The sequence below is a fragment of the Gadus morhua genome, chromosome 4 (assembly GCF_902167405.1).
Source record: "Gadus morhua chromosome 4, gadMor3.0, whole genome shotgun sequence".
Lineage (NCBI taxonomy): Eukaryota > Metazoa > Chordata > Actinopteri > Gadiformes > Gadidae > Gadus > Gadus morhua.
In genome coordinates this window covers 24,778,464-24,803,578 of record NC_044051.1, presented here as the reverse complement: position 1 = coordinate 24,803,578, position 25,115 = coordinate 24,778,464, and the positions used below count along the sequence as shown (strand labels likewise).

The following is a 25,115-nucleotide window of genomic DNA, read 5'->3' as shown; positions in this document are numbered from 1 at the left end:
CAGGCTGCCTGCTTATCTTCCCTCCCTTGGTAAAGCAATAGTTGTTTATTTCAAGCAACTAGTTTTCTTTCTTTCTTTTGTATTTTTTTGTTGCATTATATTTAGTTTCTTTATTTTATTTTATTATAAATGTTTTTAAACCAAACAAGAAAAATCAAAACAAATTATTTTCTACAATGGTGGCCTGTTTGCTTGTGTTGGTGTCGTTCGAGTGAAGGTTACGTTTCTAAGCATAACGCCAAGGTACGTGGCACATTTTATGTACAACGTCGCCCATTAGAACGCAATGTGTTTTGGGCTGAGGGTTCAAGGAAATAGGAGGGCTTTCATGAGCTTTATAATGGGCGACGTTGTACATAAAATGTGCCACGTACCTTGGCGTTATGGGGGAATAGCCGGCTACTCCCCACTATTCACGGAGCCTGAGGTAAATATTTGTTTTAGTATATACTACACTTGTTATTACAACTTGCCGGGATTTATTTCTTTTTAAAAGCGTTTTATTTATTTTTTATTAGCGTGACGAGACAACCGTCACATAGGAGATAACAATATCCCGAGTTAGAGATCTCAATCATGGGATATTGCCCAATATCCAATGCATAATATATAGATAGCGAACCAATCAAATTGCGTCATCTTAGGAGGTTCACATGTAGCATATACTAAATGATAGTATGACACACTACAAGCAGACAAGTTGATAAATATGCGATTTGTGCTTAGTATTTCTACTTATTTTGCATTGCTTGAGATATGCTGACTTTACAAGAGTGAATTAAAGGATATGGCTTGCTTTTGGGTGGAGCAGTGGTATTGTGTTCTGTTCCTTATTACTATTTATATTTTACCTTTTATCCTAAACTGAGACCCAGTGCATTGAGATACAAGTAAGTTAGGGGCAAGAGGTTAAGGGTTACCCTGCTCACAGATGCCTAGGTAAGGCTGCAAATTGGGGGGCCAGTGCCAGTGCCGCAGCCCAGGAATGATGCGAATGAAAGACCAAAACCCAAAAGGTCACAGAAAGAAACAAATCTTTATTTTTTTTGCATAATTACCAACAATTTTTAAATGTAAAACTATGTAATTACTTAATTACTCACAACTAATATAGATCTGCAGATTCCAAGCAAATAAAATAAATTTAGTTACCCAGCTCTGGTACTTTTTTCCCCAAACTGCAATGCACAAAAAAACATCAGTAAGTCTGCTTTCGTATTAATTTGCTGCCATATAAACCAGTAAACCGTTTTTTGTCTTGAAAAAAAATGTTTGATTAACAACACGATTTCCCAGCAATCTAAGCTAATAATAAATAAACAACAATAAATAATTGCACATTGCACCCTATTATTGCATTTGTTGCAGTTCATTTTTAAGCTGTATACTCAGGCATATACAAGTGTTTTCAAACACTGAGCAACACATTAACATGAGTGTTTCCTTCAGAATAACACCGTCATCAATCCCAGATGTACATTATATCCATGCTTAGCCTAGATAGATCAAATGTGAGTTACGAATGGTTTTGCTTGTTAGCAGAGTTTTAGTTTACAAATGTTCTTGTTTACTCAACATTTTTTCAGAGGCCTTGTTTTATGTCACCCAAAATGTTTATATTAGATTATATTAAACACATTTAATTAAGTGGATGACTCCAGGTTAACAAAGTAAAAGTTCTGATACATTTTTGAATCCATCCATGCAGTTATCCAGACATCACACATTAGTTGTTGTTGTTAGGATTACTATAAAATAAAAGTCTTGACTTTGTTTTTGAACAATGTTTCATGTTTGAGTCAGTGTTTTATATGCAAACCTTGTTCCACACTGCTTTCCTATTAACAAAGTTAAGATTGGTATAACTGATGTATATTGTGATTGGTTCCCAGAAGAAATGCTAAATTATCCCCAAAAAAACCAGTTTAATCTGGCTCATATGACAAATATCTCATAAAAGTACAAGCTATTACAATGTCTTTGATAAATGAAACAGATAACACAAAACCATAATTTCACCGCTAAGTACTACTTCAGTTTTACATCAAAATGTTATTGCAGAATAAATCGTCGGCTATGCATCGTTCGGTATATCATTAGTACAGCGTTTTGGTCCTTTAATGTATCCCTCTGTCAATATCATCAAAACTCTTAAGACCCCACTGTCAGCTTGGTGTACAGAAAATATTGACTTATGTGTGAACAAATTTAGACACATACATCCAAACTATAGCACTACTATATCGTTACTATAGCACTATGTGGAAAATGCAGGAATGTTTTCCGTGTTGGGAAAAAAAAGAAGGGTGTAACGACGTGTAAATAGACAATAACATTCAACAGCTGTTTGTTTGTGTCCATGCCAACCACACCCAACCATGTTTAGCTGATGCTAAGAAGTACCGAATACTTAGGCGCCTAGTGTTTTTGTAATTTTGCCTCGCAAATTCCCTCACTAAATCCCATTGCCCGAGATTTGTAGTCAAACTAAATCCCTCTAAAAACCAATACTGTACATCGCAACGGACGAAAGTCCATTAAGTCACATTAACCCACAAACAACAGTCTTGTGCGCACAACTGTACCATGATTAAATATATACAGGTTTTGCCACTGTGTGCCACTTTTGCCAGCGACGCAGGAAATTTTCATTAAACCTGTCTGTTTTTCTTCTAAAAACAAAAACATGTACGTTCCCAACATAGCCGCGACAATGAAAGACATTCAAACCGAAAAGTATTAAAATCGACGGCATGACGGAAATTAAAAATAACGAACATAACCGATGAACAATCGTGAAAAAAGAGACTGAGTGGTCACGTCCGCCCAGATCCCTAGGGTTCGAACCCAGAACATTCTACGGCCTGGAAGGAAATACTGTTTGGCTTTGTCCAAATGGTTCAGGCCTCACTGCTTCTTCTTTCTCTCCTTTTTGACACCCATTTGAAACAACCACAACAACACCAACAATGTACATTTTGAATGCACTTTCTAGAAGTAAGAAGCAGCCTTTCTGCCATTTTGAAATGATTACTTCTGGGTCTTCCAGAGAAAAATGAGAGAAAGAAGAGCAGCTCTAGGAAATTTTTGGTCCAACTTTTTCCTCCCACTTCAGAGGCTGGAATTATAAAGTCAAGTATACTCTTACTATACTCTACTAGTAAAGTAAAGTAGTAGTACTAGTAAAGTAAAGAGTAAAGTAAAGTCCTTAGTCATGTATTGCATGAATGCTGCGTAGTTGACTATCGTGTGGAGCCACAGTAGTATGAGCACAAATCAAAATCATATAATACGTTAGCGAACAATCATTTCAATTCTTCAATCAATTGCGGATAGTAGTGCTTTTTCTGAGCAAATTTCATTCATGCATCTATACTAAGAATCGGTATCGATACAGGGACTCTATGCCGGAAAGTTATTTTTACATCGGGCAGTGAGTAGGATGAGACGTGAATGGTTCAAATGGTTGAAAAGTATGTGGAAAAAGTAATGGAACAATTCAATAAACTTCAAAGGAACACAGATACAGAGCAGGTATACGCAAAACTACACAGCATTACTTCACAGAATACATGCAATATAATTAATTATGTAAATAGTAAGGAAATGAACATGAGAAAGGAGGCTCTAGGAGCGGTACAATTGGCCTAAAAGGGATGCAGCAAAGCATTAAGGGTAGAAATTGGATGAAAGCATGAAAACTAGAATGGAAGCAGAACATTTTCTTTCCCAACAGACCACTGCACAATTCAATCAAAATAATCTGCTGTGTTGTGCATTTATCTATATATTCTACGAAGAAATCCACTTTATGCCATTACTTATTTTATTTTAAATGGATACTGATGTTCTATATGAAGCAGCACTGAAAGAGAGTAACATAAATAGGAGTAAAATAAAAAGTAAGATCAGCGATCAGAAACTTTGTTCCTATAAAACATTCAACATGCTTTGACAGTTCTCTAAAAGAAGAAGAAAAAAAATACAACCAAAAATTTAACTGGCTCCCTGAAAGTAAAAGTTTACCCCCAGCCCTCCCCGATAAAGACTGGACAATGTCGGGAGAGAAAGGGCTGTGTAAGGAGAGAATGGGGAGTATTCAAGTGTTTTTCTTATTTTTTTCTTATTTTTTTTAACGTTCATTTTCAGAGAGCCAAAGTGCCAGTGTCCGCCGGGCTGAATCAGGGTGGTCCGCTGGGTGGTCGGTTAAACATTGGAGGGGGCCGAAACGGAGACGCCAGCCAGGGATCTCAGGAAGTGGTCATGGAGGAAGGGTCATTCCACATGGCCGCCACATCTCTGAACCTATGATGGGTGAGGGGCATGAGGGTAATTTGAGTGGTGGGGGAGAAACCGAGGAGGTGGTTTAGGTTAAAGGTCCCATGGCATGCTACTTTATGGATGCCTTAATATAGATATTAGTTGGCCCCTATCACAGTATTTCAAGACGTTCCCGAAATTCAGCTGTGGTGAAGAGTTACAGCCACTACGAGCCAGTGGCACATTGAGCTTTCCACAAACGCGCTGTTTCAGTGTCCGTAGCTTTAATGCAAATTAGGAGGAGAGAGGCGGGTCAAGGAGGCGGGTGGTGGTGTGGCCCTGAGCAGCTTGCGGCCATGGTACCATGCGCTCTGTTTACAGTGGATGTATTGCAATGGCGAGGCGCACACAGCCTTTGGCCGTGTTCTGTTATATTCTAGAATACTCCGGGTGCTCCGGCGGGAGTCCTGAAGCTCTGTATCTAAATAATATCATATTATACATAGATATCTATATCATATAATATATATCATCACGGCCAAAAGCTGTGCGCCTCCAGACGATATTATGAATCTCAAACGACTGCGTCGGGTTCTCCGACGTCTCTGATTCTTCCACGTCCGCATCAATATGAAGTAGACTGAACCACGACATGGAGTAGAAAGGGATTGTTGCCCGCGATTGCTTCCCGCTTGAGCCCTTCTTCTCGCTGCCGAGGGACCACAGCCTCGGCAGCGGGCAGCACTTAGGCACCACCGCCTCCTGCAGCGGGCAGCGCCGAGGTGGTGGTCCCTCGGCAGCGGGGAGCAGGAAGCTGGGCTCAAGCGGGAGACAATCGCTAGCAACAATCCCTTTCTCCTCCATGTCGGGTTCATGTACTTCAGGGAGTCAAAGCCAAAGTTCCTTTCCCCCAATTTCTTCTCAACCATGGCTGAGATAACCCCACTATGAGCCTTGTTGTGGAAATACCAGAGGCGAGAGTCCGACGTGTTAACACCAACAGCAGAACAGTTATCCAAATAACAAGGAAGTGTACAACACTTGTGTTACAGTCCTGGAGCTCTGTATCTAAATAATATCACATATATATATCTATATCATATGATACATTTTATCACGGCCAAAAGCTGTGTACGCCTCCAGACGATATTATGAATCACAAACGACTGCGTCGGGTTCTCTGACGTCTCTGGTTCTTCCACATCCACATCATTCTGAAGTAGACTGAACCGCGCGCTGCACGGGCTGCCGGGTGGTGGCGCCTTGTGGTGGTGGTGCCACGCGGCAGCGGGCAGCGGGAATCCGGAGGGAGACAACCGCGGGCAACAATTCCTTTCTCCTCCATGTCGCAGTTCATGTATTTCAGGGAGTCAAAGCCAAAGTTCCTTTCCCACAATTCCTTCTCCACCATGGCTGAGATAACCCCAACTACAGTCAGGTTGTGGAAGTACCAGAGACGTAAAAGAACCGACGTGTTATGCGCCAAAACACCAACAGCAGAACGGTTATCCAAATATTTTACAGTGTGTGTAATCACACACACACAAACACACATGTGGCGCTCGCACGGTCGTGCCTCATTGGCGGGCCAAATTCTCTGGGCTGGCAAGGCAGAGAAGGGGGAGGTGGCATTTCCCCTTATGACGACATACTTTGAAAATTCCAAAACGGCGCGTCTGAGCTTTGTTTTTTCAAAGGCGGAGCAGAATGTCTAGAGCTCGTTTTGCACCCAACGTGATTGGTAGCTACTGGGGGAGCATAGGTATGCTAGGGGAACTCATATTAATGTTAGAAAACCTCAGAAAATGACATTTTCATGCCATGGATCTTTAACAGGGTCAAAAATTGCGAAATGGTGGCACAAATGGTTGTCTGATTTTGACCACTGCAGCCGTTTTTGACAAGATTGAGTAAATTAAGGCATAGTCAAGTCTATTTTATTTTCTATATCTGCTAATCACAGTTACAGTCTCACACACACGTTGAGAAAAAATATACAATAACACCAACTCTGTTTCCATGAAAATATGCTTGAAAAGTTTGACTATTTCGTGTCACTGGTCTGGGATTTGTGTACTCCAAATGCGACCAATAATGTCAAAGGTTCAAAAATGTCAAGGTTTCTTCCCCGAAAATAGAGTTGGTCGTTGCAGACCAAAATTCTTCCCAACAGACTTAGGAAGGAGATCTCTCTAATATTAGATCAAAGCCAAGCTTCAACACAGTTGGAAAATCTGTTTTTATTTTTTTAGATTTTTTTGTTTTCTCACCTGGCGTTGATGAGGTACTGTGCCAGGCTGATGTTGGCGGGGGTTCCTGTGATGGTGATCTGGCGCTCCGATGACCCTTCCATGGCGTTAGCAATTTTGATCTGTGCCCCAGACATCTGGCGGATCTCGTTGATTTTGGTGCCCTGGCGCCCGATTATGCAGCCTATTAGCTGGGAAGGAAACGGTGGCTGGACTTAGTATGGAGGAACGTCTGACAGGAGAATGTGTTGTGAGGGAAATCACGCGGCATCACACCCAACTCAAAAATTGTTTGGTCAAATCCTCAAATTCCTTGGTCAATCATTTTTTATTGATCCATTTGTATCGGTTGCTATGGTAGCATCTATTCACATCCATACATTTGGATACATGTATTTATTGGCTTATATTATTTGATATATACATTGATATATGAACAGGCTGTAATGTAACTTAAGAAATAAGACCTTCCCCGACTCTCTTTCTGTTATATTAGAACGCCCCGGTTTGGCCAGGAAAATGGAAGGAAGTGATGCCCAAACATGGATAATGGATGTAATGTTCTTTCTGTGCTTTCATAACTTTTCCTTTTTAGAATGTTTATTCATGATTATAACTAACATTCATTCATGATGTTAACTGTATCATTCATCTGAGCTCACACTTCCTTACTGAATCCCAGAACAAATGATTTCCACCACGAGTTACAATGTTATAGTGAGTATTGACGCACCTCATAAAGGAGATGAGCACACGTGTTACTACTCACATCATTGGGAATGGAGAGTTCATGACTACTGGTCTGGTTACTGGCATCCAGACCTGCTGCTGTGCGAGAGAGACATGGAGACGGAGAGAGAGATGGACAGAGAGAAGAGGAGAAAGAGAGACAAAAGAGAGAGAAAGACATAGAGATACAGATAGAATGAGTGGGTGGCATAAAATAGGGTTTGGCAAATTGACGGAGGATCCAGCGACAAAGAACTTGAAACCTTTTATTTTGAAATAAATGAGGCTCAAACTTTCTGTTCATTGACAAAATAACGTTTTTTCTGTGATACAGAAGAAAAGCATCTGTGTCCAGCCTAATAAACCGAACAGACATGATTTTGGCATCATTAGTTCACCAAAAATAAGTACAGTTCTAGAAGCAACTCATACAATTTTGAATCTCGGAACCTCAGTTTTATTTTTAACTATTTTTTCTACAGCTGCAGTACGCCGGCTAATTATCAATTCTCACCAGGGAAAATGTATTTTATATAAGACCTGAGTTCCCTGTCTGGAATCATGAAGAAACATCTCATATCTATAAATTATTCATATTTTTGGGAGAACTGTTTCCCTTCCCCAAAAACAAATAAACATACAAACAAAACAAAACAAAAAAATATATCAATACACATATATATATATTAAAAAAATATATAAAAATAAATAAAGTGGATCCTATTTTTGGGCGAACTGCATCCCTTCCCCAAAAATAAATAAACATACAAACTAAACAAAAAGAAAAATCTATAAACACACAAAGGAAAGGAAACCTCAAGGCGAATCAGAGCAGACCACCAGGAGGCCTTCTTGTGACGAGCAACAGAAAACAGAAAATAAAGAGAGAGAAAACGCAAGAGAGGACAGGGAATAACGACGCAGAAGATAGAGAAATCGAAAGAGAAAGACAGAGAGAGAGAGAGAGAGAGAGAGAGAGAGAGAGAGAGAGAGAGAGAGAAAGAGCGTGTCTGCCTCTAAAGGTAAAAAAACTAAAACAAACAAAGAGAAGTGAAGGATTGTGGGTGAAGAGAGGGTGGTGGTGGTGGTGGTGGTGGAGTGTCGAGGTGGCGGGTACGTACCGGGGAAAGCAGGGGTGGTCTGTCCGAGAGGGGTAAAGGGGGTTTGCTGCATAGCCAACTGGTGGAGCTTGCTCAACTGCTGAGGTGGGGAGGACGGGGGCAGGGAGGCGGAGGAGGAGGTGGGGAGGAAGGGAGGTGGGGGGAGGGAGGTGGGAGGAGGAGGAGGAGGAGGACAGTAGAGCTATGAGGTCATCGCTTAAAAACAGAGGCAAACACACGCATAGGCACACGCGTGCAAGACACGCATATATGCCATGATCTGGGCTCGCAGAAATACTGAGAGAGAGAGAGAGAGAGAGAGAGAGAGAGAGAGAGAGAGAGAGAAAGAGAGAGAGAAAGGACGTGGTGGAGATGTGCTGGTAGAAGTCAACGTGGACTCAGAGAGAGATGGGCCAAGGGGCTTCTTAAGGAGCAAGTACGGGGCATTTCGGCCCAAGGATCCATGTCTGCAGACACTAGGGGGATGAATCCCGGAACCTTTAGGTCGGGAATCAAACCCTAAGCAGAATATCCTTACCCCTGGACGCTCTGGTCAAAAGAGGACAGTGGGATGGAACCCAGAACCTCTTGGCTCAGAGCCCCCACACGGTCCTCTTTTATATTAACGGGATTTCCACAGCACGGGGCCAAACCCCGGGCGGACCGGTGCCAAACTAAGAGACAGAAGATAGATATATCTATCTTTCTATTAATATAAAGTTTGATACAGACTACAGATAGAGGAAGGAAATGGATCGGTATTTAGAAAAATACGTAGATAGACAGATTGAGGAGGGTGATAGAGGAAGGGATTTGGGAAGTTGGGATATGTGGCGGACATAGAAGAAAGAAGAGATATAGATCTAGAAAGTGTTCAGATTTGGAGGAGAGCACTCACATCTGGATGGGGGATGGCGTACTGTCCCTGAATGGTATAAGCCTTTAAACAAAAAACAATAGCATGTCAATAGCACGTATGGAAATATACAACATTGCAAGTGAACACCTCATAAGGTAGACCTATCTGATTGACACCGAATCGTCAACTAACATGCCATTTGAGTTGTTCAATCGTTTTTCATGTCGAGCGATGCTTTAGCATTGACATCTGGTTAAGATAACGTCAAATCTAATTGATTAAACCCAGAGAAGAAGTCATACAATAAAAGCAATGGGAAATTGTGAAAACACTGCAAAAATGAAAGTCAATGCAGAAACTAAATGTGAATATACGTTTGGTTTTTCTATTTGATGTTCATTTTCAGGGCCCCAGTTGTGTGTCTTAATCGCTACGCTTGAGTCAACACAACGTCACAAGCAATCGGCGTCCATCTTGACATCATCCGTCAGATACGATCGATAGGAAACAGAAGGAGACGGACAGTGGGAGAATGGCAGGGATGTGATGAGTGGAGATGGTTCGGATCCCAGATGTCGTTGGCATGTACGGTATACGGGAGACGCAAATGTCACTGCAATACCTGGCTGGCTTTGATGGAAAGATATTTTGATTGTGTTTCCTCATGTGCAAAGACATGTTACGAGTTTGAAATATGATCTAAATCCTTTCATTGTTTTTCCTCTTCTCTTCCAATGCCCCTGTTCAAATACATCATTAAACCATTTAATATATACCTCCTGGGTTCTTATTAATCGTTCTCGTTGCGTTGCTTTAATGTTTCCTGACCAAAAGCATGTTATTATCCTTTGTGTGACGCATTTTTTAAAAAGGTCGATTTAAACAACTAAGATTGGGTTTGAAACAACATCAGTCGTTGTGTGTAAAGGTAATCAATGGTGAAACGGTTAACTATATGTCCTACAATATACCTTACACAATGGTTATTAGTGGGTGGTGTTGAGTGGATGTGTGTTGATAAGTGGGGGTGTGTGTGGTGATGAGTGGGTGGGTGGTGGTGGGTAGGTGGTGGTGGGTAGGTGGTGGTGGGTAGGTGGTAGTGGGTGGGTGGGTGGTGATGACCGGGGGGGGGGCTACAGTCGGGGATGGGAGTGATTAAATGGAGAGGGACGGCGATAGACAGCGACAGTAAAACCTGGCGGCAGTAAGACACTAACAGGAAGTGGCTGGTGCTGCAACAGCAGGCTGAGGTTGGCAGTGGAGGCCCCCAGCGGGTCAGCCCTCACCTGGCCCCCCGAGAAGATGACGGGGGCGGAGGCGGGCTTGGGGCGGTAGGGGATGGTGGCGCCTTTAGGTGGGGACTGGAGGGGTGGGGGCGGTAAAGGGTGAGGAGGGGGTGGGAGTGGGGTGAGGTGGGGGTGGAGAAAAAAAAAGGCAGAGGTGAGTTTCGTGAAGTGTGCGGAAAGAAAGGTCTGATAACGAAGGAAGATAGATTGAGGATCAATAGACCGATAGAGATATCCACAGAGATATCCAAACCTATCCACAGAGATCTGTCTCTCTCTCATGTATAAAAAGAAAGAGACGGATAGAGATCTCTCTGTATCACATATATAGACAGATAGATAGAGATCTCTTTTTCTCTCTCTTGCTCATATATATAGACAGATAGATAGAGATCTCGCTCTCTCATATATAGACTTTATCTCTAGATAAAGATTGACAGATATATTGTTTTATAGAAAGAGAGAAATAGAGAGATAGAGATACATAGTGAGAAAGAGAGAGCAGTATAGATAATGATCAGTAGACTGATACAACTAAGATATAGGGAGGAAGAGGGTAGGAGAGAAAATCTTGAGTGCCAGATCAGAAGCAAGGGAGAGAGTAAGAAAATAAGAATGCAAGGCAGAAGATTTCCTGAAGGGAGACAATAAGAGCCATTAAGGTCAGATTCAAAGGAGAATGAACGGGAGAGAGGGAGAGTGGGACAGTGCTTTAGGATAGAAACCATCAGGGGCGGTCACTACTAACACTGCAGAGATACATGTGTGGATCCCTTGATTACATGCGGCAAAGCACACGTGACGGTTAGATGCAAGTTGACAAAGGGTGGCGTTTATTCACGTTGTCAACTCGACCCCAACGCTGATCGCTCAAGACTTCTAGCAGGAATATATGAATGCACACTTTGTTTAATCATATTGCTATTATTTATGCTATCCCAAACCCTAGCCATCTTCACCCTCAAAACCTAGCTATACTCACCCCGAAACCCTAGCCATCCACACCCCCAAAACCCAGACATCCTCACCCCCAAAACCAAGTCATCCTCACCCCCAAGACCCAGCCATCTCACCACAAAAACACAGTCAATCTCAGCCCCCATTAGCCAAACCTCCCCCTGTCCTCCCTCTGCCCCATACCCATCCATCCCCATCCCCCCCCCCACACACACTCCTCCCATCCCCAGGGCCCTTACCTCAAGCATCACCACACATATCTGCTTCACACACTGTATGATGGCCTCCGGAGCTCCGGAGATGGTGACGGCCCTCTCGGTGGAGTTGGGCAGCATGTCCCCTGCCACCTGTACCTGGGCACCAGTTGACTGGAAGGTGAGCAGGGAGGAAGGAGAACGAGGGAGAGATGTTGGTCAGTTTGACGGCAATTTTGGGATTGTCTAGCCCAGGGGTGTCAAACTCATTTTAGCTCAGGGGCCACATGGAGGATAATCTATTCCCAAGTGGGCCGGACCGGTAAAAATATGGCATAATTATGTAAAATTAAACATGCTGTGAGCACACCAAACACAGTTTTCCCATTTACTTCCGTGAATTAAAAGGACGATGACCATTTTTCTTGGAAAACTCTGCACTCTGTGTCCACTTTTCGTCTTTTTGACAGAGACATTTTGGGGCAATGAGAGTGCCAGAGTGCATAATGTTGAAAGTATAAGGCAGAACGACAAGGTAGCTCCGTGCTAGCTGCACTACCTGTTTATACTTGCTCCCTGCTCAGCCCCGGTATAAAGTTTGCTTGCTTAACATAATTGCTATTGCGACTTCTAGTGGACACATTAAGAACAGCAGTTTCTTTCATTGAAAAATAGCAGATCATTTTACGTTACATTCCAAAGCGACTTCCATTTACACACAATTGTCCAGTAGTTCAATGTACAACAAATTAATCAGTGCCAGTCAATGCAATCCATGTAATGCTAGGAAGGATTTTTATAAAAAAAAGTATAATTTTTTTTTTTATTATTTTTTTTTTACAATACTGTACTTCACAAAATCATCTCGCGGGCCGGATTAAACCCGTTCGCGGGCCTGATCCGGCCCGCGGGCCGTACGTTTGACACCCCTGGTCTAGCCCGAGATGTCCCCTTGTTCTGACCGCTGTGCTGGCAGAACGCTCGTTAAAGCTTTTAGTTTTCAGAGAACTTAGGAAACAATGTATTATGATAAGAAGTTTTGACTGTACTTGACGAATTGGCAGGATGCTAATCAAGGCTTTTTGCTTTGTAGAATGACAATGCAAAAAGCTGTGAATTGAAGTGCCATTTCTTTTCAGATGGTGGATTTTTAGAACACACATTCATGTTTTGATTTTCCTCACATTGCACCACCTCTATGGTGGTGCAATGTGGTGGGGCGTGAATTCAAAGCATTGGAACATTGAATTTATTCTGTTTTAGAATAAAATAGATTTATTAAGTATAATTCCCCAGATGGATTGACTTGCAGATGGGCACGTTCCATTCTTGAGAAGCTTTCCTCCTTCAAATATGTTAAACGGAGAACATAGACGAGGTAGAAGAGCGACACCATGGACGTTCTAGGTACCTCTCGCATCTCTTTGATCTTGGAGCCCCCCTTCCCGATGAGGGAGCCACACTGGCTGGCCGGGACCACCAGCCTCAGGGTCACGGGGGGCTTGCTGGTCGCTGGGCTGTTGCTCATAGAGTTGATGATGTCCTGGTGGACAGTAAAAAGACACAGAAAGAGGGGGAGGGGGGGAGAGAGAGGGTGAGAGAGGGAGAGAGAGGGGGGAGCAGGAGAGAGTGGGGAGAGAGAGGGGGGTGGAGGAGGAGAGAGTGGGGAGAGAGAGATAGAGTGAGAGGGGACGAGGAAGAGGGGGAGAGAGGTGGGTGGAGGAGGAGAGACAGGTGAGAGTGAGGGAGATAGATAGAGTGTGGAAGAGAGGGTTGGGGGAGGAGAGAGGGGTGGAGAAAGAGGAAGAGAGAGAGGGGTGGAGGAGGAGAGAGGAGGGGGGGGGCGATCAGTTAGCAGAACATATTTTCCACATCCCACATCCTTTGCTGTCCCTGCTACTGTTGACTCTGTAATAGATATAAATATATCACATTTGGTGGACACTTTAATCCAAAGAATCCTTATCCAAACAACTCCATCGGTGTATACATGTCTAGTGAGGGCTACCTCTAGTGGGAATCAAACCCCTGACCCCTGACCCCTAACTGGAGCAGTGCCATAGCGACCCTCACCTCTTCAAACTTGTAGGCGATCATGGCAAAGGCCTTGAAGATGGCGTCGGTGGGTCCTGTGATGGTAACGATACGTTCCGGGCAGTTTCCCTCCGAGATGTTGATGCGTGCCCCGCTCTGGCGCCATAAAAAGACGAGTTAGTTTGTTTTATTAGTTAGTGAGCCTGCCAGGTATTTACTCAAAAGAGTTTGGAAAAAAACGTACTTCCTCGCGCATCTTCTTCACCGTTTCTCCTTTCTGAAAGGCAGAAGGATACATGTGGGTCAGTTCAGAGCTGTAATGTGTGCGCCATTATACATTTTCTTCTGGTGTTATTTTTTTATTCAATTTGCAATTAATTAGTATTTATTTGTTTATAAATACCTTTCCGATGATGCTGCCGACCTCCTGGAAAAACATAAATCAATCGTTGATTGATTGAAATTGAAACATTTCAAAGAAGGTCTCTACTTGGGTTCTGTTTTTGAGCGCGTTTCCTTAATTACTTTGAATAGAACAACCTTCTTCTCTGGGTTTGAACGTTGTTTGATTCAGTGGGGATAATGTAAGCACACAATATATAACATTGGTCTAGTGGTTTTTAGATATTTGAATGTGGCAATGTAACATAGTATACTTTGCATACATTAAGTCAACTTAATGTGTATGCCCTCTATATGAAAAAGAAAATTGACAAAGTTGAAAGCTGTGGTATTTGTGTCACTGTTCCAAATAAAAAGGTTTAACCATTGAAAATCAGAAGAGTTTTGTTCCACTGAGCCTTGAAACTGTGATGGAGGGTTGAACTAATAATGTGGACCATACAGAACACAACCACCCGTACCTTTCCATGCATCAGCAGGCGGATGGTGAGGGTGACGTTGAGTCCGCCCTCTGATTGGACCTTAATGGGTTCCATGTTGGGATTGGATGTTAAGGAAGGGGCGTGGTCTCGTGAAAGAGGAGTTCCAAGGGCCAATGAGAAGCGGCGAGGGTAGAGTCAACAGCCAACCTGAAGAGAGGGAGAGAACGGAAACATAAGCCACGCCCCCTTTCTTTTCCCAGTGTCTAAAAGTCTTATATGTTATGTGTAGAAATTAAGAAGAGAGTCCAAATTCCAAAGCATTACAGGATTACTGCAGAAATGTTTGACAACTTGCATTGTCAGCTCCATTTTCGTTATGACCTAATTTTGTCTAAATTCTCACCGTGAACACTAGAGGGCACAACAGCCTTTTGTAGGGTGGATGTTAAGCAAATCTAATGAGAATGAGGGAGGAGAGGGAGGGTGAGGGAGCGAGGGAGACTTTGGAGACTTTGGATGAGGTAATGTAATGTCTGCCATTATCTATCTATCTGTATATATATATATATATATATATATATATATATATATATATATATATATATATATATATATATATATATAATGATATCTGTTTTCCTACTCTTTACTGGCTTTATTTAATTACACCTACTCCCTACCTTACTTCCTCTAGAACAGTTCAGAAACCCACAAAATTACGATAATTATAACATTTTTAATCAGATAGGCCTACTATGAGTTGGGGTTTTCCCAAACCTGAGGGGGAACCACCTGACAGAAGAAAGACAGTGAGGACCTTGAACAAGACATTTTGGATTGGAATGTAGGTGTGTGAAAGCCAGCAGAGAAAACTGTCTGATCCATTTGCTAATTACCTTTTTAATAAATAAAACAAATGAGCATTAGATCCTAGCATTAGTTCTTGCTCAATGGAAGGTGGAATCGTTCCCTGGAATTGTTTTTGCCAAAGGGCACAGCAGGGGTCGTCTGGTATGCTAGGTCATTCGTAGCTGCAGTGCTAATAGTTCTCCTTTGGCTTGGAGACCCATGACCTTGCATACCAAATCTAATGCTTATTGAGCCGGGGCCAGACCTTGATGGCTATCGGGTTTGAATAATTGGGACGCACACCAAAACAATATATATAGTGATGTTTAACTGGAGGGACAGAATGAGAATAGCTGAGAAAGGAGATACACCTTTATCTGGTTTTTATTTGAAAGAATTACTGCTACAGGAACTGAACTATATCGTTGGACGATATTTAATTCATCCATTAATTTCGGTCACTCATGAGTTCATAAAAAATACAAGTTTCTGGTTCCAGGACCGCAGCCAGGGTTTGAGAAATAGTGAGATCCAGGGGGATCTAAATTTAGATGCTCTCATCTCGGAGGAGCACTATAGCCTTGATTTTTTACAGTTGAATTTAGTATGTCCAATTTCATATTCAGCCCTGTAGAAATGACTTTTGGTTTGGTTGCTGATTAATTTGTTTGATATAATATCTTCATAGTGTTTGAATCTCAAAGAGGGTCATGAAATAATTACATTTAATTGATTAAAAAAAAAAAAAATCTTGATGATTTCCAGAGAGGCCTGTTTGAGTAGTGGGCTTTTGAGCACATTCTCAAATTAAATATGGGTATTAATATGTTGCCAACATCAAAGGACATATTAGACGACCGATTTATCGAGTACTATGAATATCATGTAAGTATATAAATACAGATAATACCAATGGTGGTAGCACGTCAATTAATTCCAACAGATGTTAAAAAATGAAATGAGATGAGACATAATCGATTTAAATTTGAAAATAAAATGAAAATTTCCTCCGAAATTGCAAGAATACATTTGTGAAAAGATGAAAGCCTTAAGGTAGGGGGGGAGAGGAGAATAAGAAGTGAAGGAGAGCGGTGGGGGAAGAGGAGGTGGAAGGTGATGAGAGAGGAGGTGTTAGAGGAGGATGGAGGATGAAGAGAGAGGAGGAGGAGGGAAGTGGGAAGGAGGAGAAGGAGGAGGAGGAGGATGAAGAAATGGTTTGTCAGCCGGCCAGGGTAGATTCTGGAGATAAGAAGCAGGGATTCAGTCACCAGCTGTCTCCCACCAATCACCCAGCAGAGCCCAGATTACATAAAAAGCTTTAATCTAATAATCTAATCTAGCTTTAAAATCCAGGGCCAGCGGTGTAGGGTGCCACCAACAGAGAGAGAGAGAGAGAGAGAGAGAGAGAGAGAGAGAGAGAGAGAGAGAGAGAGAGAGAGAGAGAGAGAGAGAGAGAGAGAGAGAGAGAGTGTTGTGTGTGTGTGTGTGTGTGTGTGTGTGTGTGTGTGTGTGTGTGTGTGTGTGTGTGTGTGTGTGTGTGTGTGTGTGTGTGTGTGTGTGAGAGTAACAATCAAGTTCTATCTTTTATTTTATTTTATGTACTTCTGATTTAAATCTAGAAGGAGATATTTTGTGATGTTACATTTTTACAGAGTAAATATTTTTTAACAAACAGAATGATTATTGAGATGTCTTGAGGGAGTCAAAAACAGGGGACTCTCTGGATTTAGGTCAACAACAATAAAAGATGGACAAACGGGGTCAGAGATAAGAGCCTGGGTCTGAATAGACTCACACCGAGGTTTGATTTTGCTCATACAAGCTCACAGCCATAATAGAACAAGGTCATGGCCCAGTGAATCATGCGGCAGACTGCAACAAAACATTAAGCAAATTAGACCTATTTTCAGGGCTCTATGTGGCAGATATCGAGGTTTTCTCATTTTTCGGCCAAAACCTTGTTGGATGTTTAATAACGCTAAGAACGACGCAACGTTACTAATGAATTGACTGTCCATTCCTCAAAAACATAGATTTTTAAACTGCTTTGGCAATGTAAATGTTTATTTTCCATCCCAATTAAGCTCTTTGAATTGATTTGAATGAAATAGAAGACCCACACACCCTTCATTATAGCTAATCATGAATTGCACCAATCAGACTCAAATATAAGTTCATTTTGAACTTCCAGGTGCAAATGCTTTGTTTAAAACACAAACTCTGGGGGCATCAGGGTGGCATAGTTGGGGTGTTGGGCAGGGTGGGGGTTGAGAGAGAGAGACAAAGCGAGGGAGAGAGAGTGGGCGCTACAGAGATGACATCCGACGGGGAAAGTGGGTCAGGCCTGCCGTTGCAACGCTCCTAGCCCTCTCTTCTACGGGCGGCTATTGAATTAATCACGCTTTACGCATGGCTGGACAACACAGCCAACAAAATGGCTACCTCCATCTCAAACACCAACACAAATACATGCATACGCACTCCTCTCCCTCCTTCCTTCCTTCCCTCCCTCCCTCCCTCCCTCCCTCCCTCCCTCACTATGTCTGGCCATCGCCTGCCAGAGAGCTCAACTTAAATCAAGACTCGGTTTTCTCTCTCTGTCACTCTCTCTCTCAGTCTCTCTCTCACTCTCTTACTCTCTCTCTCTCTGTCATTCACCCTTTATCCCTATCCCTCTTTGCCCCCCCCCCCCCCACCACACACACACACACACACACACACACTCCCAGTCAAACAATGCAGAGATGCTCCTGTTATGCAAAGTCGCTGGTCTGTGAATGATGGAAAAACACTCGCAGAGGAGGACAGTGAAATTGAAAGGTGGTTTGGCGAAAGGGAAGTGCATTTCCTGAGACGGATGGGCTAAGGGGAAGGATTTTTTTCTTCTGTTGTCCAGGGGGCTTTGACTGTAGAGTGGGCTTTTTGAGTTTTAAAACATCCCTCGCCCATACACATCTATGCATTGTAAAATGATAAATATGGGATTTCATTTGAGAAATTTGGTATCGAGGGGTGAGTGTCGCATGAAGGCATAGATCTCCTGTCTGACTTTAAAAAAAAATGGATGAATTAAGAAGAACAGAAAATATATGTTTTACAATTTGTCGAACCAATATTCCCGATTAATATTTTTAATTTTGTCGTATGAACCAGAAATCTCCTGCCAGTCTGTTCTATTTATTTTCTGATCTGCTCTTACAGCAGTCTAGCAAATAAGGTTAATGAGGGGGTGGACATAACCATAGTGGACATTTGGACATTCACTTAATGGATTATATGCGTGTTTGTTTGTTTGGACACATTGGGAGGCCGGCCTGAGATCCGTAATGTTAGACAAATCTCAGGTCTTTAAGCTATCGTTTCAAGTTTACCACAGTGTGCCAGCTTTGTGAATCTGGACCTAGTTTGGCTAGAGGACTGCATTAAGAAATTTGGGAGATGGCACTTTTGGTGCAATTGTATAACATCATTAAATGGGATGGTTCAACAACTTTAAGTCTATAGCTATCTATGTTTTATTTCATATTTTAGGAAATGTTTTAATTATTTTATTACAAATAGGTTATTTATTATTTTGTATTTCAATTCTTGGAATATTGGGAATGACATTTCAATAATTTCCGTTGATCACATGCCATAAAATACATCATTGGGGAGATAGGCTTTCTCCAGCGAGCATCTCCAGCATTTGGCAAACATAATTATCATTAATATAGCCCAAACACCATCATCTGTGTCTGGAAGCTAACTAGCTAGCCGCAGCTTACGCAGATAACGGCTAATGCAGTAACATTGTGGATGGTCCATGTCGGGCTCAGTCAGTGAATGATAGAGGATATCTGTAAAATACTTATATAATATATAATATCAAGAAGAACTCCATTTTCTAAGGCTCAATTTGTTCCCTTCTAAAATTGAGTATTTTTCCATAATCGTTCTTTCGTCATTAGAAATGTACTAAGTCATTAATTTTAGAAAATGTATATGCCATTGAGTCAATTGAAACAAACAGCATGCAACAGGAATCTGTAATGAGTCCAATGCAATTTTTGAGATGGCATTTAGGTTAATCAATTTGGATCCTGTCACAGTGGACTCTGTGACGGGATGAGCAAAATGTATTGGTAGATACACTCTCTCTCTCTCTCTCTCTCTCTCTCTCTCTCTCTCTCTCTCTCTCTCTCTCTCTCTCTCTCTCTCTCTCTCTCTCTCTCTCTCTCTCTCTCTCACTTAAAAATCTATCGCTCTGGGTGGTTCACCTTCACCAACTGCAAAGTCATCCATCTTGCCAGTGGTAAACTTAGTTTGCGTTTGTCAGTTTGCCAGTGGGCGACAAAAACAACCGCCAATAGTATTTGGCATATCAACTAAAATATCTACTTTAGCTATTTCTGATTAAGTCTCTCAAATAATTTGAATAACGACAAGCAATCAAGTAAAAAGAGTATATTATAACAACAAAGTTCAAACTCAATCATATTAACAGTTAACGGATATTTGATAGAAACATGATGAAAAATAGATAATCAAATGGTGATTTAGTGATATAATCTAGGCCACAGCATCATCTGCTCCTCTTTAATCCACGTATCCATGGACATGTTATTACCACAGTTTGATATAAACCTGCATCTTAACCGGATGGCATAACAACAGACTGAGAGGCAAGGCCATGCATAGAGCTCTGAAGCATACAATTTTGCAGAAGGACTCTGATGGTTTTTAGGGAATTCTTCACTATTTTATGAGATCTGTTTTATTACGCAAATACTGTTGAGATAATACAAAGGGCTAAATACAATATTTTCGACTGACAACCTACATTTCCCACCTTTAACATTTCTCATGCTGAATGCTATTATTATGAGATTTAACAAAACAAACATAATTTTTCCAGTTAGACGATATATTTAATGTGAGAAGAAAACAGCAAATCATAATTTTGTATATTTTCCCCTATTCCCAATATATCTTTTTGTAAAAGCTTAATGAGATTGGTCCTATTTGAAACACTGCATACCACTGAACAGAAAAAACAGCATCTCTACGTGTTTTTCGTTCTATGGATCGTACTCGCACAATCAAAAGTCCCACAGGGTATTTCCACCGCAACATAAATGGACGCAATGGCCACGAGTTGATCAACTAAGGCCAGCATCTAATCTACTTTTACAGATTCAGACATAATTGATTCTCTCTTTGCGGTTGGCCCATCAGCACAATTATCGCGTGGGTGTTATGTTACCAATATTCATGTATAAGCCTTCCATCACACAAAATTTGCTTGATTTAATTGCTATTTAAAAAAAAAAAATAAACATTATTTGATTGTAGTCATAAACTACTAGTCATAAACTACATATAGGATAGTTTGACTCATGTGATAAAGTTCAAGTAAACTTCATAAAATAAATTTAAGCCTGCCATCTTTCGGGGGCTTGGAACATCATATAAAACTTTTCGATAGAGTTGTTTTTGTAACACAGACGTTGCTTTCCAATAGGGCTTTTTCACCAACTGCCCATCCCGCAACAAACTCCTGTTGACCTTTCACCTATTTCTCATGAGGTCATGTCTAACACCTTGTAGTAGAAAGTGTTTACTACTGCATGGAATGTCCGAGCATGTCAACATCACCAATATCGACGGCTGAAAATGATTGTATTTTGCAAAGCAGTAGCTTCAATATATCCTCAAACTGCTTAATTACTTTTTCATACTGCAATATTTCATAAGGCGTGCAAAATAGTTAATAAGTGAGTCCATCCCAAACTGCTAATTACAAAGCATTCAATGATAGGCCTATATCCAATGTAACTCTGATCGCCAGTCATCATTATCCAGCCACTAAAACCGGGGAAGTCGGTTACAGGAGGTGACCTAATTCAACCATATGTTTTCCTTTAAAGGCTCGTTCAAAGCATTTACTTTACGCATGGAGGAACCTGTCACAATCCCGTTCATCGTGCTCCGGAACCTCCCCTTTCATAATTTCAAGCCAAAAAACTAAATCGCAAAGCAACCGACCACATTGAGGAAGTAGAGACGGCATCAATGGATGGACTGAAGTGATTGGATGCTGCCACTGCGGTGACTTAAATCTGAATATCTTTGGGGAGGAGCGAGGAGCTTACAGACCTCTATGATTATCTGAATATGAGCCGCTTACTTCTCGTCATTCCGCTACTGCAGATCAGGGTGATGCAGAGGAGCGAAGAATGTGGTTGGGGTGTTGGGAGAGCGGGGGCTACATCAGTATGACTGTACATTCAAAACCTGTCAGTCCAAATCAACGGCCCCTCATCCCGGCAGCTCAGCCTAGATCACAATCAAAGACTGCCGCGAATCAAATCGACGCTCGGAACCAGCCGGAGAGGCCATGGAACTGTTGCAAACGATGGTGGACCCCGGCTACTACGAAGCGCACCCTGATGCATTGGTCCAAATATAAATCCAATGTTAAATATATACAGCATACATGAGATTACGCTACAAAGAAATGCTAACATAAGTCACGTCAAAGAATTGCAAAAAGGGGGGGCCACATACAGCAAAGGTTTGCAATAGAAATCCTACATGAAAAAATAAATAATAATATATATTATATATATATATATATATATATATATATATATATATAATTTGTGTACATGAAGGCCCTGCAAACAAATTGCATTTGTAGTTAATATGCAGCCACTGGAGAAGGGGAGGGTCTATTGCGCCACAGCTGGCCTCATAGCAGTGAGAAGCCTTGTACAACTTGAGCACACATACACCATGTTGCACTGCAAACGCGGGCGCTAAGAACTGACCGTCAAGTCGGCCATTTTAGAATTGCCACAAATTGAAATGTGAGATCCCTGCTTGTCACAAAGTCATGGCCATATGCAAAGGGGGCTTTCATTGACCGGTCATGTGGAAACAGAACCAGAGCCCACACTTTCCGATGTTCGTCTCGCACAAGCTGCCGTCTATGACAAGCTAGCAGACAAAATATTTCTTTCAACTGTACTGCATTATAATGGTATTTCGAGTGTATAATGTATTCCACCACATTTCAGCCGCAAGGTATGACACAAAATTCCCTCACTAGCCAAATCCACGGAATGGAACAAAAGAGATAAGCTAGTTCCATGGCTAGCTTATGAGGTAATGACAAGTGACATTATTGGACTTGACAAAAATAGGGCTAGCCTGGGCGTAATTTCTATGGTGATAATAATTGGTGCAACGACATTGAAGGCATTCGGTAGATGACCCTGTGTATATCAATGTCCCTCGCTATCCTCTTTAGTTGTCGTTCCTAAATTGAATCAGGTCATCTTCACTCTCTATATTTTAAATGAACGTTGGCAGTATTTCTGATGCGTTTTTATCCTTGCCTGAGTTTTCATTGTTGTAATTATCAAACAATTGAAACACAATGGTAATCGCTCACTCAAGACGACCAGCTTCACAAAGACAATCGGCCGGCCTCTCTTAAAAATTATCTCCACTCACCATGAAATTAGCCATTCTTTATAGAATACTGGCCGTCTTGTTTTTACACCACATGCAGGCGTCACATTTTGAATTTGTCAGTTAAGTTTGAAAGAGCTAAACTGGACATAACGTGTGAAATTGAGTGATGGGTCAGTAGGTCGTCATTTTACCCGATATAGTCGGTATAATGTTGAAGCTTTGGAGGGGGGAAGTTCATTAATTATTGACGTTTGTTGCTCAACTCATCTTGCAGTAAAAGTTTTTCACAGATCTTTCCAATTATTATGACATTAATCAGGCCTGAGACCATTATTCGATATTTCTATCTGAAAATACAGATACTGTTTGTGTAAATATTAATATCAGACATAGTGCCCTGTATCAATCTCAAAGTCTCACACACACATGGTTCATATCCCGATAATTAAAAAAGAAGATTTACCTTCACCGGTAATTGTGCAGGAATATCTCGATGGCGACCACTTTGGACGATGTGCAAAAGATCAAAAATTGCAGAGAGGAAGGTGATTTTTTTCCCTGCCGTTTTCCTTTTGGTCTGCCTAGCACAAACAGTGGCGTTCTATTGGTCGTGGCAACAGAGTCACGTGACAGACACGATGACCATGTGAGCTCATCTTGGAACTATACGACGAAATGACCCTGGCCGTCTAACATCCACAAGCTTAACAAATTAAAATCTCGCTTTTTTGCTTGTTGCGGTGCGATAGAAAGCAAACTCCCGAATGTACCAATAGCATCCGGATGCTTTGTAAATAGGCCGTAGGATGAGGTTGTGGGTGGAGGGGCATCACCCAACACCCCCCAATCAGAACAATAGGGGTTGGAGGGTAAAGGGGGGGTGTATCGGTAAACTCAGTCAGGCAAGCGGGCAATATGGGGGCACGTCTATTGGGATAGGGTGGCCTGGATCAGAGCTGGGAACCCTCTAGGGCATTCATCTGTCTGGGGAGTCGGTCGAAACAAGCCCCAACCGCCCTGCACCCCCAGCCCGCCAGGCTAGGTCGGGAGAAAGGGAAGAACGGGAATCAGGACTTGTGGTCATTTGACATTTAACGTTTGATAAAAATCTTCATTAACCGAGGTAGAGCGAGCATATTCTCTGAGGGTCGACGTGGTTGCTCATTAAATGTGTGTCTGGGTTGCGGATGTGTTGGGTGGTAGTGAATGTGGCTGGATGGTGCAGACCCTTAAGGCGAAGGGGGTCATAGAAAGGAGATGATGATGCGCACACACATACACACTACACATGTAACACACTAGCACCGCCACCGCCAACACTTGGCCTTCACATCCTCTCTAGCATCACTAGCTGCCGCAGCTTTTTAATCTGCATGTGTGTGTTTATGTGTGTGTTGACGTTTGTGTGTCAATGTGCATGTTGATCCGGCTTGCATTTATGTGTGTGTGTGTGTGTGTGTGTGTGTGTGTGCGTGTGTGTGTGTGTGTGTGTGTGCATGTTTGGTGTTTTTTGTGCGTTACGAAGAGCTTAGGCACTTCATCCAATCCAGTTTTTCCAATCCAGCGCAAATCCAGCCGCCCGCAAGTCAGATGGACAGTTGTGCAGAGATTTTAATCTCCCGTCATTAATGGGGGATGCAGCCACAACAGCAGCAGCAGCAGAGTGCTGAGGTGGGGTTTAGGGAGAGGCTGAGGGTGGGTGTGGGAGGAGTGGTGGAGCCGTCTATGGATGTACCGTTTGGATTAGGGCAACCAAAGACAAAGGCTGTCCGCAGCCACTGTGGATTGTTCTCCTTGAGCACAGATGCTTGGCTAGCATCACGTATTATCCTAATCAGAGAAGAAAAACGCAAAACAGAGACGAACATGGCGAAGCATGATGCAAACAGAGTTTTAATGAGGCTGGATAAAAACGTGGCTTTCCTTGATTTTGCACCTGCTCATTGTCGAAACCCTGCCATTACCTATCCACCCGACTGTGAAAATAGCCCATGGGATGAACTACAAATAGAGCATTAAATGTGCTCCACATTGAATCATAAGAGGCGAGAGAATGTGAAAACGGGGGGTGGCTCGTCAACGAGAACACTTTGATAGTCTCCCTTGTTTTGAAGGTGGAATGGCGTCAACCAGAGCATATTTGCTTTCTCTTCAATTCCTTGGTTGATTGGTTGACTTGGTTCAATGCTGAATGTCAATGCCTTTGTGAGATTGTCTCACAGATCAGACGTTAGGATAATCTAAAGACAAGCTTAAATCTGGGTAAACGGGGAGCTTCATATTTGTGTCCACCAATCATATTGCTAGAGGCCG

General features: G+C 42.1%; 1 protein-coding gene across 8 annotated transcripts; it reads right to left on the bottom strand.

Moving 5' to 3' along the window:
* Positions 1-1,017: 1,017 nt before the first annotated feature.
* Positions 1,018-23,577, bottom strand: LOC115541645 (poly(rC)-binding protein 3). 8 transcript variants are annotated; one of them, XR_003976399.1, is made up of 13 exons: positions 23,266-23,577; positions 14,532-14,699; positions 14,072-14,095; positions 13,913-13,945; positions 13,708-13,824; positions 13,046-13,177; positions 11,680-11,808; positions 10,415-10,558; positions 9,237-9,278; positions 8,360-8,438; positions 7,279-7,337; positions 6,531-6,693; positions 1,018-4,305 (listed from the first exon to the last, which is right to left on the bottom strand). XR_003976399.1 is itself a non-coding variant. In XM_030353467.1 (13 exons), exons 2-13 carry the CDS (start codon positions 14,604-14,606, stop codon positions 4,251-4,253), a joined length of 1,059 nt encoding a protein of 352 aa, XP_030209327.1. In that variant the 5' UTR covers positions 14,607-14,699; positions 23,266-23,576; the 3' UTR covers positions 1,018-4,250. The 8 variants fall into 8 exon arrangements, 6 of the variants coding, with proteins under 6 accessions (XP_030209327.1, XP_030209329.1, XP_030209330.1 ...); XR_003976400.1 differs by having other exon boundaries at positions 7,279-7,334; XM_030353467.1 differs by having other exon boundaries at positions 6,531-6,700; positions 23,266-23,576.
* Between the last annotated feature and the right edge of the window lie 1,538 nt (positions 23,578-25,115).